The sequence below is a fragment of the Thamnophis sirtalis genome, unplaced genomic scaffold, assembly GCF_051295495.1.
Source record: "Thamnophis sirtalis isolate CommonGarterSnake01/CBP01778 unplaced genomic scaffold, rThaSir2_p1.2 scaffold_14, whole genome shotgun sequence".
Classification (NCBI taxonomy): Eukaryota; Metazoa; Chordata; class Lepidosauria; order Squamata; family Natricidae; genus Thamnophis; species Thamnophis sirtalis.
Window position 1 is genome coordinate 11,961,666 of NW_028261394.1, and position 18,417 is coordinate 11,980,082.

The window sequence follows — 18,417 nt, forward strand, 5'->3', positions numbered from 1 at the left end:
GGCTGGGAGAGGAAAATATTAGCTCAGACACAGGACAATACATTGACTGTAATGGTGAACTCATGATGAGGGACACTTTGAAGTGATAACATTGATCATGAAGTTATGTTTTCAGCCTCATCATATTCCATATTCCTGTTCCCAAGCTCCCTATAGTTAACTGTTTAATCAAAGGGGCTCAGAGTGTGTCAACCACCCATTGTTCTGACCAGTGGTGGGTTTCAAACATTTTTGGAACCTCTTCTGTAGGTGTGGCCTGCTTTCCGGGTCCACTGGTGGAACCTCTTCTAACCGGTTCGGTAGATTTGACGAACCGGTTCTACCGAATAGGTGCGAACTGGTAGGAACCCACCTCTGGTTCTGACCCAGGCTTCCTTAAAAAGCAAGAAGCAGAGTCTTGATCCTGGCAAAACCCCTTTTATTGATGTGACTGTGAATTCCTTTCATTCACAGTCCACAAACAGTCTTTCAGAGGAATATTTATCAACACGAACCTTATCTCGCTTGGAGAGCCGCCAGATAACTAGTTTCCAAACGCAGGGCAAGGCAAAACTTGGCACAGAGTCTCTTATAGTCACAAACAGAACTTTCCACTCTTGAAACAACCGAAGGAACGATTTTTTTTCCTGCAAAAGTCCACTCCCCGTTCGTTCCTCTTTTGTATCCTATTGGGGGGGGGGGGGCAATCACTTTACTCTTAAGTCGACCCTGCTTTCTTGGTTGTTCTGGTCTCCTCTGTGTATGCTCACACTGGGAACAGGCTCCAGCTGTTCGTCTGCCTCACTGATGTCTGACTCTGAAGGCAGCTGATAACAGGCATTCGGCTCTGGCCCCCTCTCTGCCTCCGACACAGAGCCCTCATCAGCGCCTTCCCCAGACTCCAGGACTGGCCCATGTTCCTCCCCAACCTCCTCACTGTCCGACTCTGCTGCCAGCTCCATTGGCCGCTAGTGGGCCACAACACCCAGGATCAGATCAGTCAGGCAGATTACGGCTGTTTTATGATGCCGAGCTGCTGTGTGTTTTTATTTTTTGTGTCTAATGGTCACATAATGTGAACTTGGCAGCTGTAGGTGCCTTGAAATTTCAAACAAAATAAAATCCAGGACTGTTAAAAGAGAACCGCATTATGATGTGATCCCAGAACAAAGCAGGGCTGAAATCCTCCTGGTTCAACCGAACCAGTAGGGGTGATTATCCTTGATTCTGTGAACTGGTAGTAAAATGTACTTAGCGTCTGAGGTAATGACGAGGCTCAGTGCTCATGCAACAGGTTTATTTCAACAGCAACCAGAACAAGAACAACAACCAGCGTTCTGACAGCTCTTATATATTCGCAGCTGTCAGAGCGTTAACCAATAGGAACACTCCAAATCTCCTGCCTGAACACAACGTAAATGGACCAATTAGCTAACACCCTGCCTGATTGACAGGAGAGGGCGGGACGCGTAGGGACGTAACAGGTAGTAAAAAAAAAAAAGCTGAGGATCACGCAGCTCAGCTGTGAGCCATGTGATCGTCGGAAGCTTTTCCCCCACTTTTTAAAGCATTTTTTTTCCTGCCGGTTTGGGCAAATAGGCAGGAAAAAAATACCTTAAAGGGGGGGGGGGGAAGCTAGGCCAAAAATGAGGGGGGGTGCTAAGAGAGAGAAAGTGATGGGAGAAAAAAGAGAGGGAAGGGAAAAAGAAAGAAAGAAAGAAAGAAAGAAAGAAAGAAAGAAAGAAAGAAAGAGAAAGGGAGGGAATAAGGACCACAAACCTGGCACTAGATGCAGCTTCAGAGGATACCTTGAAAGAGCACAGCGATCCAGGGCTGGAAGGGATCTGCAGGTCATCTAGTCCAACCCCCTGCTTCAGGAGGGCATTGCTGCTGCCAATTACCTCCACTCGACCGATTAGATCCCACAGATTAGGCCTCCTCCGAATTCCATCCGCCGGCCAGTGTCGACTGGCGACTACCCGGAGAAGAGCCTTCTCTGTGGCTGCTCCGACCCTCTGGAACGAACTCCCCGTGGAGATTCGAACCCTCACCACCCTCCAGGCCTTCCACAAAGCCCTTAAAACCTGGCTGTTCCGACAGGCCTGGGGCTAAAGAAACGTTGCCCCCGTCTCGAATGGTATGACTGCTGTGTGTTTTAAACTATGTATTGTTTTGTGTCGTTTTTAATTTTGTTTGTATCCCCCCTTCCCTGGTTGAGTTGTGAGCCGCCCTGAGTCCCCTTCGGGGGAAAAGGGCGGCATATAAATAAAATCAACATTCAACATTGTTAAAGCAAGTTTCTGTCTTTTGACACACCCACACACAGTCACATGACTGCATAGCCACGCCCACCCAGTCCCATGACCCCTACAGAACCGGTAGGAAAGTTTTTTTTAGATTTCACTGCTGGAACAAAACCTCACGTTCCCCCTTTCTTTTATTAGGACGAAGGGAAGAGGAAAGAAGCGCTGGAGATGTTTGAGGCCTCCTCGAAGCAAGGGTGCTTGCACAGCTCTTACCTCCTGTGGGAAAATAATCAAAAGGCTGCTGTGAGTTCAAAACTTTTGGCGTCCGAGGCTGCAACGCCAAGGGGCTTCCGGGAAGTGGTGGCACTTGTGAGAATGACTTCCTTCCTCTTTTTTTTTTTTAAAACAGATGTCAGATCCTGGACGATACCTCCAGAGCCTCAGACAACTTAAGGACTATGCAGCCAAAGGTTCTTGGGAAGCCCAGGTATGGTTGTTGGTTCCTGGATCTAAAGTTGTTTACTTTGTAAAGAGGTGGGTGCGTGACCTCAATGGATGAAGAAAACAGATGCACGGCTGAGTTCAACCTTCAGCCGGTGAGAATCAAACTGCTGGCAGTGGGCAGAGTCAGCCTGCAATCCAGCATTCTAACCACGACGCCACCAGGGCTCTTTTTAAAGATCAATTAATTTGGATGTTCCTTGAAATCTTGACACCCTACCGGGGGGGGGGGGGAGGAGCAGGAAAGATCCCCTCCTACTACCTGAATAGCCAATTTTTTCTTTCTTGCGCATCAAAGCTGAACTTTGTTATTATTGTTTAATTGCTAAGTTGTGCCCGACTCGTCACGATGGCGTGGACCCATAGCAAGGCAGGCCCCACTGTCTCCCAGAATTTGCCCAACGTTCATTGTGTCAAGGACACCTTTTATCCATCTCATCCTCTGCTGCTCCCTTCTCCTTTTGCCTTCTGTTGTGGCCCGCCAGTGGCCAGCGGAACTGGTGGCAGACTCAGAGAGTGAGGAGGTTGGGGAGGAAGATGGGCCAGTCCTGGAGCCTGGGGAAGGCTCTGATGAGGGCTCTGCGTTGGAGGCAGAGAGAGGGCCAGAGCCATCTGACAGTTATCAGCTGCCTTCAAAGTCAGACAGCAGTGAGGCAGACAAACAGCTGGAGCCTGTTCCCAGTGTGCGCATGCACAGAGTTGCTGGAGGAAGGGAACAGCTAAAGAATAGAGAGCTACTTGGGAGTAAGGCCGCAGGTGGACGATGAATGGCCCCTCCCAGAGTAAATAAAAGAGGAGCCAAAGGGGAGTGGAGTTTGCAGGAGACAATTAGTTCAATTCATTAGAGTGAAGATCTGTTCCTGACTTGTTGCCAAGTAATTGCTGCTACAGCGTGGCGTTTGGAAGATATCGGCCTGGCAGCTCTCCTAGCCTGATCAAGGTCTGTAGTTGTGAAATCTCACGAAAGACTGTTTGCCGGGACTTTGCTGGAGAGGAATTCCCATTAACCTAAATAAAGGAGGTTTTATCAGGACGAGGAGTCGGCTTCATGATCTTGGGAGGCCTGGGTTGGAATGCCTTCCCTCTTCCCCAACATCAGGACCTTCTCCAAGGAATCCTCTCTTCTCATTAGGTGGCCAGGGTATTTGAACTTCAGCTTCAGGAGCTGTCCTTCAGAGTTGATTTCCTCCAGGCTGAGCTCCGTTGCCTTAACTCGGGTTGCTTTTTCACCTTGTGTAGATCACCCTTGCCAAAGCTTGCGGGAACGGGAACCAACTGGGACCGGAAAGCAAGACTTCCGTCGAGACGATCTCCCAGTTTTTCCAGGCCTCTGTTCCTCTGAGCAAGCAAAGCATTTTCACCGTCCAAAAGGGCATGAATGAGACAATGAGGTAAAGGCGTCCATCCTGCTGTTTTTGTCATTTATTTATTCAATTTATATGCCATCCATCTCACTGTTGAATGACCCTGGGCAGTTTAATTACCGTATTTTTCGGAGTATAAGACGCACCTTTTCCCCTCAAAAAAGAGGCTGGGTGCGTCTTATACACTGAATACAGCATTTTTTGCCTCCCGAAACCCCGCCCCCCAAAATGGCCATGCAGAGCCTTATGGAGGCTTTCAGAGTGCTCCTGGGGCTGGGGAGGGCAGAAATGAGGGGAAAAAAGGAGCACTCTATAAGCCTCCTAAAGGCTATCCATGACATTTTTTAAACAAAAAATGGGCTTGTTTTCGTGAAAAATGGGCCGTTTTTTGCTCTCCCCCCCCCCCTCCAGGAGCATTCTACAGGCCTCCTAAAGGCTATTCATGCCCTTTAAAAAAACAGGCCCGTTTTTGGGAGGTTTGCAGAGTGCAAAAACTTTTTTTTTCTAATTTGCCTCTTCAAAACCTTGGTGCGTCTTATACTTTGAAAAATACAATACCCTGTTTCTCCGAAAATAAGACCTAAGCCACAAAAGCCTTAGCATGATTTTTCCGGATGCTCATAATATAAACCCTATCCCAAAAATAATCCCCAGTTAAGATTGTCTACCAGATGACTGCATTTAGTACTGTTTTTCGCAAAAACAAGCCCGTTTTTTTTTTTTAAAGGGCATGAATAGCCTTTAGGAGGCTTATAGAGTATTCCTGGGGGCTGGGCGGAGGGCAAAATTGAGCAAAAAAGGGACCATTTTTTGCTTATTTCTGCCCTCCCCAGCCCCCAGGAGCACTCTATAAGCCTCCTAAAGGCTCTGCACGGCCATTTTGGTGAAGGGAGTGGGGTTTCAGGAGGCCAAAAATGCTGTATTCAGTGTATAAGACGCACCCAGCTTTTCAGTCTCTTTTTTGAGGAAAAAAGATGTGTCTTATACGCCAAAAAATATGGTAGTTAATTTCAGTTTCTTCAATAGTCCCTCTCATTTTTTTAAAAAAATTCTGTTTATTTACTTATGAACAAATCTTTTAAAAAATATTTTTTTAAAAAAGGGAAATGACCAATGAAAGAAGCACCGTGGGATAATTGATTCCCATTGGACAGCAAAGATGAATTTCTAACTGCTTTATTTTACTTTATGTTATCTTATTTTATTTGCTCTTTTAGATACATTTTGGTTGATTGGCTGGTAGAAGTGGCCACCATGAAAGATTTCTCCAGCCTCTGCCTTCACATGACCATTGGCTGTGTGGATCGGTACTTAAAATTAAGATCTGTGCCCCGGGCTCGGCTGCAGCTTTTAGGAATTGCATGCATGGTTATTTGTACCCGGTAAGCCTTGTAGTTCATGGGGGTGCTGGTGGTAGCTTGGTTTGATTTTACCAATTGTTATTTAATGGAGATTGCAACGGATTCTGAATGCCATTTTGCTGCATTAGTGGAAAACATGAGGACTCAGGAACAGAACAGAATAGAAATTAAAGGAATAGAATGGAATAGAATCTTTACTGATGATGGAATAGAATAGAATAGAAGAATGAATTGAACAGAATAGAGAACAAATTGAATAGAATAAAGAATGAATAAAATAGAATAGAAGAATGAATAGAATAAAGAATGAACTGAATAGTATAGAGAATGAATTGAATAGAATAGAGAATGAATAAAATAGAATAAAGAATGAATTGAATAGTATAGAGAATGGAATTATAAAATAGAAGAATGAATATAATAGTGAAGAATGACTAGAACAGAATTGTATAATAGAATTGTAAAATAGAAGAATGAATAGAATAGAATAAGCTGGAAGGGACCTTGGAGGTCTTCTAGTCCAGCCCCCTGCTCAAGCAGGAGAACCTATACCGTTTTAGATAAGTGACTTTCTAGACTCTTAAAAACATTCAGTGGTGGAGCACCCACGATTCCTGGAGGCATTTCCTTGAAAACATTTCACTTCTCAGCCAAGAAGCTTCTTCAGAACTGTTTTGAAGAAGCTCCTCGGATGAGAAACGAAACATTTTCAAAGAAAAAGCCAAGGAAGTCCAGTAGCCTTTTGGAAAAAGCACCTTTGGGACAAGATGGTATATGTAGAAGACCTTGGGAGACTGGGAAAGAGATACTGACAAGGGAATGGTCAGATAAAAGACAATCTAACCCACAATTGCATAACAGCTGAGGCAAGAAGTCAGAAGGTACCTCCTTAGTTTCTTGGGCTGCAAAGGAGACAGGAGGGGAATTGTACTTAAAAGACTTGCAAGGTCATATCCATGTAGGTTCCCCTCGCACATATGTGCTAGTCGTTCCCGACTCTAGGGGGCGGTACTCATCTCCGTTTCAAAGCCAAAGAGCCAGAGCTGTCCAAAGATGTCTCTGTGGTCATGTGGCCGGCATGACTAAATGCCGAAAGCGCACGGAGGGCTGCTACCTTCCCACCAAAAATGGTTCCTATTTTTCTACGAAAAGGTAGCTCGAGAGGGCTGCGTGCAAGAACCCATTTTTGCTGGCAGAGCGCTCAGCCCACCACAGGCGTCCCTGACATGAGTGATGTCATGCTGGCCATGCCCCCCCCCCCTGCCCTCCAAGGTGAAACACAACCCTGATTGCGGCCCTCAATGAAATTGAGTTTGACACCCCTGATCTTAGCTGCTTCTGGAAGGGGCAGTTTAATATTATTTCTATTTCCCCCACGACGTTGGCCTTTCATGCAAATTGCTCTTGCATTGCAGCTTCGTGAGCAAAGAGATTCTGACGATTCGCGAGGCGGTTTGGTTAACGGACAACACGTACAAGTACGAAGACCTCGTGAGGATGATGGGGGAGATCATCTCTGCCCTGGAAGGCAGGATAAAGGTAAACTCGTACGGAGAGGATGGACTTGGCCTTCAGCATTGGGATTCTAAGTTGAGGGCTGCCTCCTGTTCAGTCGTTCCTAATAGCGATGTTAGAAGCGATGTGCCTTGGAGAATATTTTGGACATGAATATCATATGTGATTCCTTTATCGCTGCATGAAAAAATATTGAGCAAATCCCACTCCTTTGAATTTTCCCAATGCTGTTTGATTCTGCTGTGACTTTCTCAGCTCAGATTCAAAATTTAAAACTTAAGTTTTCTTCCTTCCTTCTATCAGGTCATTTCTTCCTCCCTCCCTCCTTCTCCTTCCCTTTCTTCTATCTATTATGTCCTCCCTCCTTCCTTCTTTCTATCTATCATCCCCCTCCTCCCTCCCTCCTTCCCCTCCCTCCCTCCTTTTATGATGTCCTTCCTTCCTTCCTTCCTTCCTTCCTTCCTTCCTTCCTTCCTTCCTTCCTTCCTTCCTTCCTTCCTTCCTGTGTTTGATTTATAAAACCAAGGAACCTAGAAATCTATGCAGATTCTCAGTCCTCCGGAGCTTTTTTTCAAGGGGCAACTAGAGTTTCTGATCTTCTTTCTTTGAAAAAGTTTTGCTTCTCATCCAATGATGAGAAATTTATATATATATATATAAATATATATAAATAAATATATTCCGATTCCCAGTCAGGGTATGGCTAGCTGATGAGAGCTAAATAGCTTGAAATAGATCTATACTACTCCCTTTATTTATCAGCACAAATATAACAAATACATACATACATACATACATACATACATACATACATACATACATACATACATGTTGTATTTGTGCTGATAAATAAATATATTTGGGCATACCAGGGGTTGTAACACTTAATATATTAGCTAAGCCTCAGAAGACATCATCTGGAGACTTCCTGTTCTTGCCTAGGTTAGGAACATGTTTGACTTCCTGTTTTCCTCTTTTTTATATGTAAAAATAAAATTAGATTCCTACTATTGTGGACTATAAGGAAGTGCTACTGAACATCACCTCGCTGGAAAGAAGGACTGCATCCTTGTACAGCTTTATCTGTGAACTTTCCCTCCTCAACACGGGCCTTTGCGGCTACTCCCCGGCCCGTTTGTCTGCAGCGGCTTTGCTGTTAGCAAAAGTGTTGCACAGGCAAGGTGAGTTCCAATCCGAACAAAGACCACCTGCGACAGGGTTCCAAGTAACACTCCCAACGAAGGAAGACTCCAAGGTTTGAGGTTGCTCGAAGTTCCATTTTATTAGAGATGTCCTATTGGCACATCTGGGAAAACCCGAATCTGAAAGCTTCCAGGTCTTCCCCATCCAAACGAAAGTCCAAGCCCCTACCTAGCTCCCACATGTCCATCACATGGCCCAATCACACCTCGTCCCAATTGGAGATGCCTCCCAGTCACACCGTTCCAGGTGCAAGGCAAGACGTCCTTGACTCTCTGAGAAAGGAATGTTATTTAGACTACCATATTTTTTGGAGTATAAGATGCACCTTTCCCCACTAAAAGAGGGTGAAAATGTGGGTGCGTCTTATACACTGAATGTATAAAGGCCCACCCTTTGGCCTCTGCCTCCCAGCAACTTGCCTCCTTGCAGCAAACGGGGAGCTTGCTGAGGCTTCAATAGGCTATAACAATCCCTGCAGCCTGAAACAGCTGATGATCGGGAGAAATTGAAAGCAAAACTTGCTGTTTGCTCCAGGAGGCAAATTGCTGGGAGGTAGATTTTTTTTCCTTGTGCTAATCAGGCTGTTTGCTGCAAGGAGGTAAGTCTAACTATAAATGCCTATAGAATGTTCAAATTATTAGACATATTTTTTAAAGACTGCTTTATTATTATTCTAGACAACTTAACAAAATGAAGAAGCTTTTTAAAATACTGTTAAAGTTCGTTTAGCGGCCCATCGTTACCACGGCGCTGAAAAAAGTGACTTACGACCGTTTATCACACTTAACGACTGTGGCGGTATCTTCCACAGTCATGTGATCAAAAAATCAGAAATGGACACTAACAATGGAGACAATTTGATAATTGTTAGTATTATGAGGAGGAGGACTATTATACTTGATGTCATTATTATATTTTTATTAGAAGATACGTTAAGAGCAAAAAAGGAACAGACTTTCTATGTTCAGCTGTTCAATATACTACAATTCTAAGATTAGAGAATTAATATTAATGTACATGAATTTGTAAATTTTGATAGCTATTGCACACTGTTTAATAGAAGATAGAATGTTTATATTTAAAAAAAATTAAAACTTTATAAATAAAGAAAAGCAAAAGAAGGCACAGAATATTTTCAAACTTGGAACTCGTTTTATCAATGGTTGGATAATAGAGTTAGAAATTAAAGAGTTTACAAAATGTTTTACAGATGGCACCAACAAGGTTAGCTAAAATCTTAACAAATACCTCCCCAAACTGTTGGAAATGCGAATCAATACATGGAACATATTACCATTTATGGTGGACCTGTGAGGAGGCAAAACTTTTTTGGAAAAGGATCCAAAATTGGCTGGAGGCAATAACAGGGGTTAAAATAGAATGGAAACCTGAAGCTTTTTTTATTAGGAATAATGTCTGCGAAATACAAAAAAGAAATCCAGTATTTAATACTACATATAATTATGGCGGCAAGCATTGCCTTTGCCCAGAAATGGAAAAACAAATTAATTCCAAGCGAAGATGAAATAATAAGAAAGGTTATGGATTGTGCTGAAATGGACAAACTAACTAAAGAAATCCAGGGAAAAGAAGAATCAGAATTCTACCAGATATGGGATAAACGGTGTAGCTGGATGGAGGAAAGAAACAAGAATCAATGAAGGAATATAACAAAACTCAAAAAATAATAGTTATGAGTAAAATAAGAGGGTTAAGAATGGTGAAATCCAAATGAAATACAATAGAAGGGGAAATAATATAAGGTGAGCGGTATCGATTGATAATTGCTATTAGAAAGAACAGGAAGCTCCTGTTCATATTCTATTGTGTAAATGTGTATATCTTAAGTTTTGTGTGTGTGCATTTTACATGTTTGTTAATTAAAAAAAAAAGAAATAAAAAAAAAGAAATTAAGAGTTTTAATATTGTTATGTGAACAAAATTACCCATACAGTACGTTGTTCACTAAACACTTATTATATACAAAGAGAAAATATATATTAAAAAAAAAAAATTCTGGTGCTTTGCAACTAACTCATGTTTATGACAGTTGCGTTGTCCCGGGGTTATGGCATCACCTTTGGAGACCACCTGACAAGCAAAGTCAATGGGGGAAGCCAGATTCATTCTTAACAACCCCACGAGCCGCTTAACTGTCGATTGGCTTAACCGTGACGAGAGGTCGTAAAATGGAGCACGGTTCACTTTACAACTGTCTTTTTTTTACGACAGAAATGTTGAGTTCAGTTGTGGTCACAGGTTGAAGGCTGCTTGTATTCCAGAGTGGAGGTAAAGTTAAGCTTAAGTTGTGCAGAAGATTTTTGAAAAGAGCAATAATGATGTTTGTTTTCATTTGTCTTGCCTGCAGCTCGTCCTTGGACTAGCCAGTTAACAGAATATACAGGATTTTCCCTTGAAGAGCTGGTTCCCTGTGTGCTGAGCCTCCACAAGAAATGGTAAATGTTTGAAATACAAGGCGGAGAGAGAGAGAGAAAGAAAGAAAGAAGAAAAGGGGGCATTGACTTCCAATTCTTCCTAGCACAGCACAAGATAAACACACTTCAAGCTCCATGGTGGCTCAGTGGCTAAGGCACTGAGCTGGTCAATCAGAAAGGTTGGCAATTCGGCAGTTCAAATCCCTAGCGCTGCGTAACTCCCATTACTTGTCCCGGCTTCTGCCAACCTAGCAGTTCGAAAGCACGTAAAAAATGCAAATAGAAAAATAGGAACCACTTTTGGTGGAAAGGTAACAGCGCTCTGTGCACCTTCGGCGTTTAATCATGCCGGCCACATGACCACGGAGACGTCTTCGGATAGCGCTGGCTCTTCGGCTTTGAAATGGAGATGAGCACCGCCCCCTAGAGTGCCCCATATCAGTTTGGCAGACAAACAGCTGGAGCCTGTTCCCAGTGTGAGCATGCACAGAGTTGACAGATGAAGGGAACAGCTAAAGAACAGGGGTCGACTTGAGAGTAAGGCCACAGGTGGACAATGAATGGCCCCTCCCAGAGGAAATAAAAGAGGAATGAAAGGGGAATGGAGCTTGCAGGAGACAACTAGTTCGCTTAATTGGCTCGTGACTCTCCAAGACTCCTTGCCGAGTTTTGCAGATAGTGGCCTGGCAGCTCTCCAAGCCAGATAAGGTCTGTGACTGTAAATCCTCCCTGGAAAGACTGCTGGAGGTGAATGAGCAGAATTCACAGTCAATTAATAAACGGGTTTTTTGCTCCCTCACAAGGAATTTGCTTCATGCTCTCGGGAAGCCTCAGTCAGAACAGTTACCTAGTTTAGGTCATGCTCAGAGACCACCAAGGACCCCTCACTCTGATCTTGATGTGGATCCCTCTTGCTGGTAGAATCACAAAGGGGATCATATCGGGCCGAAATGATAACCACGTTACCTGGGAACAGGGCAGGCTTCATTCCCTGAAGATCCTAGGCCAGGGAATGTTAAGTTCTGATACCCAGGGCTGTTTCAGAGATTCACCGAGATGGTTCCCTGTTTTTCTCTTCCCAGCTTCCATGAAGATGCTCCCAAAGATTATAGGCAGGTATCCCTGACTGCTGTGAAGCAACGGTTTGAGGATAAGCGCTACGAAGAAATTGGAAAAGAGGAGGTAGGCTAAATCAAGAATCAGAGGGAAGGATTTCCCCCCCCCCCCTTTGTCATCTTAAAGCTATATGGTGTATAATGTTTGCCAGCAAAAATGGAGCCCTGGGGCTGCAGGAGGCTGTTGCAGCCAAAAACGGTTTGGGAGGCGGGGTGCACATCTGTCTCTCTCCCCCCCCCCCCCCCCACACACAGTTGAGCTCCGTTTTTACTGGCAGAGGGCTAGCAAAACAAACTCAAAACAAAACAAGGGGAAATGTTCCCCCTTTTGCTTTGGAGCATGCAAGAAGGGGAAGAGGAAAGAAAAGGAAGGGAAGATGGGAAGAGAGCAAGGAAGGAAAAATAAGGAAAGAGGGGAAGGAAGTAAGAAGGAAGTCTGAGGGAAGTCTGTTGTTGGGATGAAGAAAAGACGGAGACAGGCAGGTACTTGAGAGACCGCCTTCTGCCGATTACCTCCCTTCAACCGATTAGATCGCACAGATTGGGCCTCCTCCGAATTCCATCTGCCAGTCAATGTCGACTGGCGACTACATGGAGGAGAGCCTTTTCTGTTGCAGCTCCGACCCTGTGGAACGATCTCCCCATTGAGATTCGTACCCTCACCACCATCCAGACCTTCCGCACGGCCCTTAAGACCTGGCTCTCCCAGCAGGCCTGGGGATAAGTTCTTAAATTACCCGCCCGAGTGTTGACTGTTGAATGCAAGTTGTGTTTTATTATTTTATTTTGTTCACTCACTGTTTGTCTTTTATTATTGCACCCCCTTCCCTGTGATTGTAAGCCGCCCTGAGTCCCCTCAGGGAGAAGGGCGGCCTATAAATCTTAATAAAATGAAAAAAAAAATGAAATGAAGAAGCTTAATGGGAAGGCACCCCGAATAGCTCATGGGGAGCTCCCTTTTATTGTCATAAAACAGTTTACGTGGCAGAAACTGGTTCATTGATCAAAGCACATTTGTACTGATTGGATTAGCTTAGACCAGTGGTTCTCAAACTTGGCAACTTTAAGACTTGTGGATTTCAACTCCCAGAATTCTCCAGCCAGCTCTGCTGGCTGGAGAATTCTGGGAGTTGAAGTCCACAAGTCTTAAAGTTGCCAAGTTTGAGAACCACTGGCTTAGACAAAGTCCAAATTATGGTTGAGAAGGGTAAATGGACAGCTCATGGTTTGTTGTTGCAAGCGATGGAATGTGCCTACATGCCAAATCTCATGTCTCACATTTATTAATCATTAAGGATCATTGTGCTGACAGTTGCATTCCTCAGCAGTGGTTTGCCAACTAATGAGAAAAGCAAACATCCTCACAGAAGTCCTGCCTTAACACTTGGTCACCACAGGTGCACCCCCCAACATGAGTGACGTTAAGCTGGCCATGCCCACTCTAGCCATGCCTACCCCAGCCACGCACACCCTCCCTGAAGTCAAATAACTCTGATTCGGCACTCAATGAGAAGTAGTTTAAGTTTAATAAACTTATATGCTGCCCAATTTAGGATTTAGGATTTAACTTTATTTATATGCCGTCCTTTTCCCTAAGGGGACTCAGGGCGGCTCACAATCCAGGGGGAGGGAAAAACAAAACAAGATACACACATAAAGACAATACATCATTAAAAAAACGCAACAGTCATACTATTCGGGTGGGGTTGAATTCTGTAGCCCCAGGCCTGTCGGGACAGCCAGGTTTTCAGGGCTATGCGGAAGGTCTGGAGGGTGGTGAGGGTACGAATCTCCACGGGGAGTTCCCGAAGGACTCCGGGCGACTTACATAAAAGACAATTTAAAAAGTACTAAAAAGTTTAAAAAGTAAAGAAAAACAAAGCAAGTTAAAACACAACATACTCAACCGTAGTGGGGCTGGACCTCATTCAAGAGGTCAACAGTCCCAGGCCTGCCGGAAAAGCCAGGTCTTAATGGACTTTTTGAAGGCCGCAAGAGTGGGGAGGGTTCAGATCTCTGGGGATAGATCGTTCCATAGGGCCGGAGCAGCTACAGAGAAGGCTCTCCCCCGAGGAACTGCCAAACGACATTATCTAGTTGACGGCACCCGGAGAAGGCCCACCCTGTGAGATCTTATCGGTCGCTGGGAGGTATGTGGCAGAAGGTTTAAGGTTTAATTTTATTTGTATGCCGCCCTTTTACCTGAAGGGACTCAGGGCGGCTCACAACTCAAAAAGGGAGGGGAAATACAAACAGAGTTACAAAAACATAAAAACCATACATAGTTGAAAACACAACAATCGTACCATTCGGAATGGGGCACTGAGTCTTTAGCCCCAGGCCTGTCGGAACAGCCAGGTTTTAAGGGCTATGCGGAAGGCCTGGAGGGTGGTGAGGGTACGAATCTCCACGGGGAGTTCGTTCCAGAGGGTCGGAGCAGCCACAGAGAAGGCTCTCCTCCGGGTAGTCGCCAGTCGACACTGGCCGGCTGATGGAATTCGGAGGAGGCCTAGTCTGTGGGATCTAATTGGTCTAGTGGAGGTAATTGGCAGTAGGCGGTCTCTCAAGTACCCAGGTCCAATACGGTCCCGTAGATATCCAGGCCCTAAATCATGCGTTTGACTCCCCTTACTCTCTAGGTGATGACCTACAGCCAGCTCTGCTCCCTGCTGGGAGTGAAACAAGAAGACCCCGAGCCTGGATCTTCGTACGTGAACGCGGTGGAGACCTTCCTCACTTCCCCATCCGGAAAACGTTCTAAAAGGCAAGTTCGGGACTTGGGTTCTGATCCCCCCGCTGTTGAAATCATCTTTGATTCTATTGCAAGACACACCATAACCACTCTTTGTACGTGAACAGAACAGCTGTTCATTTATCCCAATCTCCCTGCGCATTAGTTGCGCTGCTGCTTTTATGATGGGGGTGGGTGGGTGGGAGCACAGCCAGTTCTTTCCAGGCTGATTAAGATAATTGCCGATAAATTGCATTTTTATAAGGTTTTATTCTTATTATATAGAAGTGTGCCGCATTGTTTTATTCTTTATAACGTCGTAAGCCACCCAGAATCGCCTCGTGAGATGGGTGAGAAGAAAAGGGAATGGAATAGAATAGTATAACAGAATTAGAAGGGACCTTGGAGGTCTTCTAGTCCAACCCCCTGCTTAGGCAGGAAACCTTGCACCACCAGACAAATGGTTATCCAATATCTTAAAAACTCCCAGGGTTGGAGCATTCACAACTTCTGGAGACAAGTTGTTCCATTGATTAATTGTTCTGACTCTCAGAAAATTTCTCCTTAGTTCTAGGTTGCTTCTCTCCTTGATTAGTTTCCACCCATTGCTTCTTGTCCTGCCCTCAGGTGCCTTGGAGAATAGTTTGACTCCCTCTTCTTTGGGGCAGCCCCTGAGGTATCAGAAGACTGCTATCATGTCTCCCCTAGTCCTTCTTTTCATTCAACTAGACATACCCAAGGGAAAGGAAGGGAGAGAGAAAGAGAAAGAAAGGAGGGAGAGAAAAAGGAAGGAAAGAAAGAAAAGTGGGAAACAGAGAAAAAGGAAGGCAGGAGGGAGATTTGCAGCTCTAAATTGGAGCCAAAAGGATTTTTTTGGCAAGGTAAGAAGATGTTGAGCTAGGAAGATAGCAATAGCAATAGCAGTTAGACTTATATACCGCTTCTTAGGGCTTTCAGCCCTCTCTAAGTGGTTTACAGAGTCAGCATATCGCCCCCACAGTCTGGGTCCTCATTTCACCCACCTCGGAAGGATGGAAGGCTGAGTCAACCTTGAGCCGGTGAGATTAGAACCGCTGAACTGCAGATAACAGTCAGTTGAAGTGGCCTGCAATACTGCACCCTAACCACTGCGCCACCTCGGCTCTGAGGAGACCCAAGTCACAATTTCCCATCGGGCGTGGAGTTTCCTAGAGGACTTTGGATCCGCCACTCTTTCTCAGCCAAAATAATGGCATGTGGACAAGACTGTAGATTGGATGAAGAGACGCTGCCAAAGGAAGAATCAGATAAGAGACAGCAAAGCCCGCAGCTGCATAATGGACGAGGAAGAAAGGAAGGAATCTCTTTAGTTTCTCAGACCGTGAAGGAGGACCCAGTTTTGGTTGCAGGAGGCTTTAGGGAGGCTCGCTAGGTCAAAAACGGGCTGGGGGTCGCACGCATGAATGGGGGAGCGGGGGGGGTCATACATGCATGCGCGGAGGATGGGGCGCATTGCATAATGGATGTGGACACGCGTGCACAATTTCAGCACGCAAGGAGATAAAGGTTAGCCATCAGTGCCCTAGATTGTAAAAACAAACAGGTTGTATTCCAGGTCACGGAGTGGGATGGACTAAATCAAAATAAAAATCACGATGGAGCTGCAGTCGTGCAATGCAACCCCCCCCCCTTCCTTTTTACATGCCTTTGCATGATCTGGTTGCAGAGGCCCTCTTGACTGTCGTCCCATGTTCCTACAAGCACCAGGCCTTACGTATTATCATATATGGTGGACTTGTAAAAAGGTCAAAGCATTTTGTATAAAAATATGGTGGATTATTCAAAATATTCTCAAAAAGAGGATAAAGTTTACTCCTCAGTTATTCTTGTTAGATATAATTACAGACTGTACAGTTATAGAGGCTAATTTGATTCTGAACTTAACGGCAGCAAGACTCTTGGTGGTGCAGTACTGGAAGAAGGAAGAATTGCCTACAATTCAAGAATGGACATTAAAAGTAACAAACTTAGCAGAGATGGCTAAAATATCAGCATATCTTAAGGATCATTCAGATGAGAAATACAAGCTGGAATGGAGAAGATGGATTGATTACATTCAAAATAAATATGGGGCTAAGAAACTCCAGATAGCTTATGAATGACTGAGCAAGGAATGTCACAACTTATCTAAAGTTAGCCTTACAAAAGGGGAGTTAAAGTACAAGCGGGGACGATGCTAAAGTTTGTTAGTTGTTCTGACCCCCTCCTCCGTTCAGTAATGAAAGCCAAGACAAGCGTAAAATGGAATGTCCTTTAATTAGCAAGTCCAGACTCTCGGTGGCTGAAAGCCAAATAAACAAACCAATAAGGACTTTGGCAGCAAGTCCGAGAAACCTTGGCAGCAATGCAAACAAACTCTGGCAGCAATCCAGCCTGCCAAGTTCGTTTCTCTTTAGTCCCAAACGTTGACTTCTGCAAGAAGGGTGTGGCACAAGCAGTCTCTTTTATAGTCTGGGAGAGGAGCTTAATGACCATCAGCTGAACATAATTACCTCCTGTAATTGTAGTTGTTCTTGACGCTGAGTAGCCCTTCGACGGCGTGCATCCCAGAACAACTCACATTTGGTTTCTGGATCACTCTCGTCTCCTCCCCACTGATCCAAGGCGCCACCTGGTGGCCAATGAGTCTCTCTGCGCCCTGCTCAGAGTCGGAACCCTGACCAGGGTCCTCCACATCCTCCAGGGCCTACTCATAGGGTCCCTCGTTGTCGGAGTCTGGTGGCAGCTCCAATGGCTCCTGCCGGGCCACAATAGTTAGTTTATTTTAGTATATGGTTGCTAAATGTTTATACTCTGTATTTGCTCTGGGAGGTTGTGGGAGGGGGGAGCTGATGTGCGGTTGGTGGGGAGGGAGGGAAGGTATATAATTGTAAAACTCTTTAAAACTTTTAATAATAAAAAAAAGCACCAGGCCTTGACTGTCCTTGGCCTACACCTGGAGATGTAGAATCTCATCCTTGGCTCAGGTCTTCTGACCAAGAAGGTCATTCATGGTGGTGTTCCCTTCATAGGAGGAGGGAAGACAGCATCCAGGAGGACCGGGGTAGCTTTGTCACCACCCCCACGGCTGAATTGTCCACTCAGGAAGAAAGTCTTCTGGATAATTTTCTGGATTGGAGCTTGGATGCTTGTTCGGGGTATGAAGGAGATCAAGAAAGCGAAGGCGAGAAGGAGGGGGAAGGTAAGGTCCCTGTTTCTCTCCTCTAATGTTATCTCTGGGACGCAGCTGCTAAGACGCTGAGCTTGTCTATCAGAAAGGTCGGCGGTTCGAATTCCTAGCGCTGCATAACAAGCTGTTACTTGTCCCAGCTTCTGCCCACCTAGCAGTTCGAAAGCACGTTAAAAAATGCAAGTAGAAAAATAGGAACCACCTTCGGTCGGAAGGGAACAGCGTTCCGTGCGCCTTCGGCGTTTAGTCGTGCCACCCACATGACCACAGACGTCTTCTGACAGCGCTGGGTCTTCGGCTTTGAAACAGAGATGAGCACCGCCCCCTAGAGTCGGGAACGACTAGCACTTATGCTAGTCGTTAGCATATATCCGGACTTCTGGTACTTCCTGTAGGCCTGTTTTTCTCCCTCCCTAAGCTCCGGAGCTTTTGTCCGAGCCTTCAGGAGGGTGAAAACCAGCTCCAGAGGCCAGAAATGGAACCGTTTCTGGTCTTCCGGTAGGCCCATTTTTCACGCTCCCCAAGCTCCGGAGATTTTTTTCAAGCCTCCAGGAGGGTGAAAATGGCCTCCCCTGGGCTCTGGAGGGCAATAATGGACCTATTTCCAGACTTCCGGTAGGCCCATTTTTCGCCCTCCCAGAGCCTCATGCGGGCCCTGCACTTACCGAGCAGAATGAACGGGACTGCATGGAGACTCAGGGGTGCGTGGGTGGGATCAACCAGTCCTTGTAATTTACTAGTTCGACAAATCAGATTAAA

The 18,417-nt window shown here is 45.3% G+C and overlaps 1 protein-coding gene across 1 annotated transcript in view; it reads left to right on the forward strand.

Moving 5' to 3' along the window:
- The window catches only part of CCNF (cyclin F), a 29,683-nt gene that overhangs the window by 10,187 nt on the left and 1,079 nt on the right, over positions 1-18,417 (forward strand). Inside the window, exons 7-16 of the mRNA XM_087701748.1 lie at positions 2,424-2,528; positions 2,635-2,712; positions 3,966-4,117; positions 5,308-5,472; positions 6,867-6,990; positions 7,967-8,147; positions 10,538-10,625; positions 11,687-11,786; positions 14,359-14,483; positions 17,501-17,670. Of these exons, the coding sequence (XP_087557874.1) occupies positions 2,424-2,528; positions 2,635-2,712; positions 3,966-4,117; positions 5,308-5,472; positions 6,867-6,990; positions 7,967-8,147; positions 10,538-10,625; positions 11,687-11,786; positions 14,359-14,483; positions 17,501-17,670 (1,288 nt within the window). The remainder of the gene's footprint in view (positions 1-2,423; positions 2,529-2,634; positions 2,713-3,965; positions 4,118-5,307; positions 5,473-6,866; positions 6,991-7,966; positions 8,148-10,537; positions 10,626-11,686; positions 11,787-14,358; positions 14,484-17,500; positions 17,671-18,417) is intronic.